This window comes from Rattus rattus, chromosome 3, assembly GCF_011064425.1.
Source record: "Rattus rattus isolate New Zealand chromosome 3, Rrattus_CSIRO_v1, whole genome shotgun sequence".
NCBI lineage: Eukaryota > Metazoa > Chordata > Mammalia > Rodentia > Muridae > Rattus > Rattus rattus.
In genome coordinates this window covers 203,860,057-203,868,228 of record NC_046156.1, presented here as the reverse complement: position 1 = coordinate 203,868,228, position 8,172 = coordinate 203,860,057, and the positions used below count along the sequence as shown (strand labels likewise).

At 43.4% G+C, this 8,172-nt stretch overlaps 1 protein-coding gene across 3 annotated transcripts in view; it reads left to right on the top strand.

Moving 5' to 3' along the window:
• Ankrd34b (ankyrin repeat domain 34B) overlaps window positions 1-7,610 on the top strand; it is a 16,892-nt gene extending 9,282 nt beyond the window's left edge. For all 3 annotated transcript variants that reach the window (XM_032899039.1, XM_032899041.1, XM_032899040.1), the window contains one exon: window positions 4,191-7,610. In XM_032899039.1, coding sequence (XP_032754930.1) covers window positions 4,214-5,740 — 1,527 coding nt within the window. In that variant the 5' untranslated portion in view covers window positions 4,191-4,213 and the 3' untranslated portion in view covers window positions 5,741-7,610. The remainder of the gene's footprint in view (window positions 1-4,190) is intronic.
• The last annotated feature ends 562 nt before the right edge of the window (window positions 7,611-8,172 follow it).

Sequence of the window (8,172 nt, the reverse complement as noted above, 5' to 3'; positions counted from 1 at the left end):
AGAACAGGCCCCCAGGTGGCCCCAGGGTGGAAGCAGGGCACTGTCTATCACTGGTGGGCGGGAGTTAGAGCCCATTGTCCACACTGTCCAAGTTTCCCCATGCCAGCATGGCTCAGGGGTCTGAGTGAACGTGGAATTGGTGTACTGGCTGGGGATGGAGTCTCAGACGCGTGGTGTGTGGTCTCACCAGAGTAGTGTAGGCTTTGCCACTCCCTAGCGTCTTTTGGCTTGCCCCTTCCTAAAGCTTCTGTGTTGTGCATGGGAGGTTAGCTCTTGGCTTTCTCTGGCTGGCTCCCCTGGAAGCTTTAGGGCCTCCAGGTTGCTGTTGTCTTCCCTGTTTTCTCTCTGGCTTTGTGAGTGTATGTCTTTAAAAAAAAAAAAACTCATTTGTTTTGGGAGGGAGCAAAATGAGATGTGTGCATTTTGCTGTATAAGCCCCAAGCCTAGCCACCTGCAGCCAGATTTCCCAAGTTTGGTTCTGCCTGTCATTGTAGATAATTGCAGATTAGGCCCCACCATCTCCCTTCTCCTTTGGTCTGCCTGAAAAGGCCTTTTTTATGTTAATTTTAAAATACTTATTATTAGCGTGTGTGTGTGTGTGTGTGTGTGTGTGTGTGTGTGTGTGTGTGTGTAGAGGGGGGGGAGGTGTGAGTCGAGACATGCCATGGTGCACGTGGAGGTCAGAGGACAACGTGGAGTTGGTTCCCTCTTTCCGCCTCTTTCTGGGGCTTGAACCTGGGTCATCAGGCTTGCACAGTGAGCACCTTACTCACTAAGCCTTTTTATTGGCTCCTTAATTTTATGTTTGCTTGTTTGTTTGTTATTGGTGCTGGGGACAGAACTGGGGGCCTTTCATGTGTTAGGCAAATGCTCTACCACTGAATTACATGCCTAGCTACCTGCTAAATTCTTAGTCTTCAAAAAGAAGCTCCAGTGTCTGACTTCTGAAAAACCTCATTTGTTCCCAAATGACTAAAGCTGTTTAAATCTCATGAATCCTGCTATAACCAGCTCCGTACAGCACCTTCCGAAGCCTCTGTGAGCTCCTCAGCAAAGGCTGGTATCTTTGCAGCTCTGCCCAGCACCTGTCAGGGACTTACGGATGCCAACGGTGAATTCATTTCTGGGCATGCCCACTCTGTCTTTCCCCTGTTGGCCTTCTGATCTCTTCATGTACTCTTTCTCTCTAGTAAGAGACTAGTCTATTAATCACCCCTCATATTTTCAAACAGAAAATTCCTGTCCCGAAATCCTAGTCCTTTTTATTTTTATTTTATTTTATTTTATTTTATTTTGAGACAGGGTCCCACTCCCCAGCTCCCACACTGACTTTAAACATATTAGGTAGATCAGACTGACCTCAAACTCTTGGTGATCCTCCTGCCTACACATCTCAAATGCCAGGATTACGAGAGTGACCCACCAGCTAAGAGTCATATCTTGGGGGGTGGGGAGGTTTTGCAACTTTATTTGACATTGAGCAGGTTAGTTCTCATTCACATTGACCGTCTGTAGATTTTTTTGAAGGTGGTAACAGGCACGTAAGTTACCAATGTGTAGAGCTTGTTTGGTGAATCCTCATCCTTATTACATTTTCTGGACAAACGTGCTGGATGTGATACGGACGGGGCATTCCTTATTCCCAGACGGCTTTACTGAGCCTGGTGTCAATGCACACATCTGGAGTCCCCATTTCCTTCATGGCAAATTTCCGATTTCTCTGAGTGCCCAAGGAGCACGCTTCTTGAAGCCCACTCCATAGATGCGCTTGTGTGTGTTGATGGTGTATTCTCGGGTCACCACCTCATGGATGACAGAAAGGTCATTCTCACCACCCTTCCCCTTCTTTGCAGGAGAAATTCTGCCTGGCCCAAGTTGGGAAGGAAGAGCGTGAGGGATTGTGGGATAAGGTCGCATAGCCGTACAACTTCCGGGTCACGGGGAGGCGGGGAGGAAGAGGTGGGGGGGTCATAATTTTAAATTAAAAAAAAAGTGATTCGATGCCCTCTTCTCGTGTGTCTCATACCTACAGTGTACTCATAAATAAAAAAAAAGTGCTTAGCCAATTTACTGTGCTGTGTTGGCATTGTATAGAAATGAACAGCCGTGTTGGTCTAAAAATGTTCCTAGTTTTCTTTCTTTTATTTATTTATTTTTTTTTTTCGGAGCTGGGGACCGAACCCAGGGCCTTGCACTTGCTAGGCAAGCGCTCTACCACTGAGCCAAATCCCCAACCCCTAGTTTTCATTTGTACAATGCCAGTGCATTGTATGATCTAGGGAGCGTCTTATGAGAGCTTGGCTACAACAAATAATAAAATATGCTCTAAACAATGAAAAGATCCAGAGACTAGAAGAAACAACAAATTTCTAAAAATTATTCAGATTATACCTACATCCTATACATATCACATTTATAAAACTTATCTGATCTTTGTCTCCTACTGTAAGCACAACTGAAAGGTTTTTCTCTTAGCGCAGTATAAAATGACAATTATTACCCCCATCATGAAATTATCTGTTGAGAGAGTCTGAATCAGAGATATTTAAATAAATTAAGCGTGTATTTTTAGTGTCAATGGTAAAGATTAAGTGATTACAAATCCCGCATTTCTCCTTTTACATTTCGTTTACATTTTATTTTATGTGTATATGCATATGAGTGTCTTGCCTGCCTGTATGTCTGAGCACTACCTGCATACGTATTGCCTGAGGAGAACTCAAGGAGGCACCAGCGTCTCTGGAACTGGTATCACAGTTTAGAGCAAAACGAGGACGCTGGGAATTGAATCTGAGCCCTCTGAAAGAGCAGCCAAACTCTTAATGACTGAGCCATCGCTCCAGTTTCTTAAAATAATAATAACAATTTTCTTAAGATTTATGTTTATGTAGGTGTGTGTGCATGCATGTGCACATGTGTGTGCGGTCTATGCATTGGGTTGGAGGATTGAATACACAGATCCATATGCTTACGCTAGTACAATTCCCCGAGGAGACTAGAGGAGGCCCCTAGTACTGCTTTCTGTCTTATATCTTTCAGACAGGATTGTTGCAGTAAAAATTAAAAAAGAATGTTTTCTATCAGTTTCTGCCAGCCAGATCCACTCACTCCCGCTGCTTCTCTGCCACACAGTCCACAAGCCACCATCTCTTGGCTGTCTCCCTTGTAGCTGCCCTCTTAGCACGGTCCCCTAGGCAGTAGTTACCATGCCTGGCTGGCACACATGCACACACACACACACACACACACACACACACACACACACACACACACACACACACACACACACACACACACACACACACACACATTCTGCTGGCTCTGCACATTCTTACTCCTCCCAGGCAACAGAACCAGATCCGTACGCTCCAACTGCCTCTCAGCCATCTCTTTCACACGCTGTCCTCTTTAGCCTGGTAAAATCAGAGTTCCAGAAACTCGTAATTTAGCGATTAGATTTACATGTTAAATTCTCAACCCACAATTCATCCACACACTAAACCCACTGCTAATTGATCAAGATATAAACTATCTACTTTACCTAAATCTGAACCACCCTCCCCCATAGACGCCATCTTGATCTCGCTCCTTCCTCCTCTCTTCCGCCTTATAAAAACTTTGCTCCGCCCCACTCTCTACTGTCCAATCATGTATCTCCCTGACATCAACCCGCGCAGGGTCTCTCATTAAAGCTAAGTCACCTTTGCAGCTGGACCAGTTGGTCAGGGAGATCCTGGAATCCACCCGGAATCCTGGAATCCATGGGCCTCACCTGGCTTTTCACTGGGGCGCTAAAGAGTTTAAACGCAAGTCTCCAGGCTTGCACAGCAAGCTCTCTTACCTGCTGGGCTATTTCTTCAGCCTAGCTTTTCTTCTTAATGTGAAGGTTTAAAATATTCTCTTCAAGAGCAGAAAATAAGTAGCCTGTCATTAAATGTAAAACTTAGGAAAATATCTGAGTTGGTGCTTCAAGGAAGAGTTTAAAGAAACGTTTTAACTTACAATTCCATAAAGTCACTGTTACTCTGAAAATTCTTATATTTTTGCAATTCATGATTCTGCTCTGCACCCATCAATAACATAAGCCCATCCATGTCCTGTTCATCCATATTTCAGAAATAGACAAAATGACAAGATGAATTTAAGTAGGACATTGAGTCTGACTAATCGTCAATTTTTTTCATAACCAGGTATTGATTTCTGACTTTTGAAGATGGATGAAGGCTCGGAAGTTTCAACGGATGGAAATTCCTTGATCAAAGCAGTGCACCAGAGCCGACTTCGCCTCACTAGACTTTTGCTGGAAGGGGGCGCCTACATCAACGAGAGCAACGATCGTGGGGAAACGCCTTTAATGATTGCTTGTAAGACCAAACATGTCGACCAGCAGAGCGTAGGTAGAGCCAAGATGGTTAAATACCTTCTCGAGAACAGCGCCGACCCCAACATCCAGGACAAATCCGGGAAAAGCGCCCTGATGCACGCGTGCTTGGAACGCGCCGGCCCGGAGGTGGTCTCCTTGCTCCTCAAGAGTGGGGCGGATCTCAGCTTGCAGGACCATTCTGGTTACTCAGCTCTGGTTTATGCTATAAATGCGGAAGACAGAGACACCCTGAAAGTCCTCCTTAGTGCTTGCCAGGCAAAGGGGAAAGAGGTCATCATCATAACCACAGCGAAGTCGCCCTCTGGGAGACACACCACCCAGCAGTACCTAAACATGCCTCCTGCAGACATGGATGGGAGCCACCCGCCGGCCACGCCATCGGAAATTGACATCAAAACAGCCTCATTGCCACTTTCGTATTCCTCTGAGACGGACCTGACGCTTTTTGGCTTCAAGGATAAGGAGTTGTCTGGGAGCAGTGATAACACCTGGGACCCAGACTCTCCTCGGAGGAGGCCTGGGATGGCCACCAATGGGCCCAAGTTATCCCAGGCTCCAGCCTGGATCAAGAGTACCCCATCATTAAAGCACCAGGCCAGAGTAGCCTCCTTGCAAGAGGAGCTCCAAGACATCAGTCCCGAGGAAGAAGTAGCCTACAAAACCAACGCGCTGGCGCTTTCTAAGCGTTTCATCACCAGGCACCAGAGCATCGATGTAAAAGACACTGCGCACTTGCTCAGGGCCTTTGATCAGGTCAACTCAAGGAAAATGTCCTATGATGAAATAAATTACCATTCTTTGTTTCCGGAAGGAAACCAGCCATGCGTGGAAACTCCCACTGACCAGGACCCAGACTCTAGTCAGATTTTTGCCTCCACTCTAAAGAATATAGTTCAAAAGCGAAACTCGGGGGCCAATCACTACAGCTCAGATTCGCAGCTCGCTGAGGGTATCACTCCTCCAACCTCAGAAGATGGCAAAGCTTCAAAGAAAAAGATCTTCGCGCCATCTCCTTCCTTGCTATCAGGATCCAAAGAATTAGTGGAGACTGCCCCTCCTGGGCCCCTGAGCAGGAGGAATCACGCGGTTTTGGAAAGGCGGGGCTCCGGGGCTTTCCCCATAGATCACAGTCTGGCGCAGAGCAGACCTGGGTTTCTGCCACCCTTGAATGTGAATCCTCACCCTCCCATTACAGACATTGGCGTCAACAACAAGATCTGCGGCCTGCTTTCTTGTGGCCAAAAAGTGCTTATGCCGACGGCCCCTATTTTCCCAAAAGAATTTAAAACCAAAAAGATGCTGTTACGGAGGCAGTCCCTGCAGACAGAACAAATTAAGCAATTAGTAAATTTTTAAGAGACCATTAGGAGACACACTATGTTCAAATGTCGGTATCAGAAAAACATAGACTTAGAGAAGAAATTTTAACTATATCCTTTTAAGTCTTAGCTAGTGCATCGCAGCTAGGCAAATCAAAATATAGTGTATTTTGTATTAGGTACTGTGAGCACACCTTAATATATAGCTTCTGAGGGAATTCTAACAAAACGAAAGCTGTTTTACTCAAAATGTCCAATATTTATCAACTTAAATGCGGTCCACGTTGTTCATCTAAACAAAACACCACTAAGAAAGAAAATTGCCTACGTTAGAAACAATTTTTTAACATTTCAGATTGGCTTCATGTTCTTTTATGAAACAATGCTCTCAAGTCAGTAATTTTGTGGTCACTTTATGCCAACCAAGTTGTAGCTTTTCATGTTGTCAAAATCATCAAAGAAAACACTGACATCAGTAAAGCTAAACTACAAAGGAAGAATAAATGGCTCCTTTAAAAATGTTGACTCAGGCAGGTAAAAGTCTAATTAAAACCTTTTAAAGCATGAAAACTAGGTAGACAGAGCAAGTGAGGTTCTCAGGGGCTGCTAATTCTGCATCAGAATGGCAGGTGTGGGGGCAGAGGAGATGGCTCGTTGGTCCTGCAAGCCTGATGGCCTGAGTTTGGATTCCCAGAAAGCTTGTGACACCTAGACAGAGTAGAGCAAGTATCTGTAATCCCAGCATTCCCTGCGGGGGAGATGGGCGGAGCCAGAGGAATCCCCGGAAACACAAGGCTCAGATAGTCTGTCTACACTGAAGAAAAGTAACCCTGGCTCAAACAAGGGAACCAGGATGACTGGTACCAAAGACTGTCCTCTGACAGGCCGACTCCCCATCCTCCAAACTGTCAGGACAAGGCAGCAAACCACATCCTATTTTTTTGCACCGTGCATTGCTTTCAAACAAACTTACCAATCACGTTATCCTGTGGAATTATTTCTCCTGTTATTTTTGAGTATTTTACCCATAGGTTTCCAATATCAAGATAATATAAAAATTAAAAAGGATTCACCCTGACATACATTATTCTTGTCTTCCCAAAAGAAACGCCAAAACAGAACAGGGGGAACAAGAAGTTTGGGATTGTACACAAGTGAGAAGTAAATGCTTGCTTCGTCTTAAAAAAAAATAAGAAACACCGATTAATAGAGTAGTTTAGTTTAGCAAAAATTACAAAAGCCAAGTAGAAACCTAATCATAAGGTTATTACAGGGTCACTACTAAGCAGTATCTTTATTTCTGATATGTAGTTATTAGACAGTCATATAAAGATAACGTCTTTGGTGTGACATCTGGAACATCTAGTATTTTAGGGTCTATGAATAACTTTTAACAAAATACACATTACTATAAGATATTTAAAAAAATGACAATATTACCTACATGACTTCAAAGTATAGCGTTCAAAGAATTCTTCACTCTGGCAGTCCTGTAGCAAAGCCTACCCAAAGTGCTAGCGAACCAAGGGCGTGAGTCTAATAACATCATCTGCACTTTCATTTCTTTGCCCAGCGGGTGGCATGAGGCCTTTCCTGGTAATTTGATATAAGCACTTTGAAATGTACATAGAAATTATTTAATTATTCGTGGCTTTTATTTAAAAGAAAAAAACTAAATTGCAGGTTTTTCCATTTAATGTTTTGAAGAGAATATTAATTACATTAGAAATATTTTTTATTCAGAAATTAAAATTGTACTGATGTTTATAAGTAGCTGAATTCCTTTCGCAAGTTTTAATATCACAAAAAGTACTTGACCTCACATGGTAAGGAAACAGTTTGGAAGAAGAATATGTAAATAGAGTAATTCGTTATCAAGGCGGTATCAATAAAGACTTAAAATATCATTTTGACCAAGTTTTATTTCTCCTTCATATACTAATAATATTTCAACCTAATTTCAAGGGAAATTGTTCCACATGTACTTTAAATAACAAAAGGATAAGAGTCACTTGTTGTCTTCTCAACACGAAAACACAATTTAACATGATTAAAACTTTGTGGACCATTGCCAGAATTTTTAACCTTCTAGCAACCCTAAGCACACTTTAGATACTCAGGTTGTTAGAATCTAGTTGTAAAGCTGCTCCACCAGGCTTCTCACTGCACTAGACAGAATGTGTCGCTGGGTACCCATGATGAGTCACCAGTGTTTCCATCAGGAATCATGTGTGTGTGTGTGTGTGACATCTATATTTGAATTTCATATAGAGTTTGCTTTAACATTAACTTAAAGGTCAACTTTAACTTAGGGGTCTTACAGGTCTTAGTTCCTGGTGAGCAGGATTTCCTAGACTATAGTTAATATAGACCCAAGGAATAGTCATTTAGAGGGGACAGGCAGCCCTTGTTACTAAGAGGAGTGTGACATCGCCTCTCCAGAGAAGGCAGTGGCACCTACATAGTCTA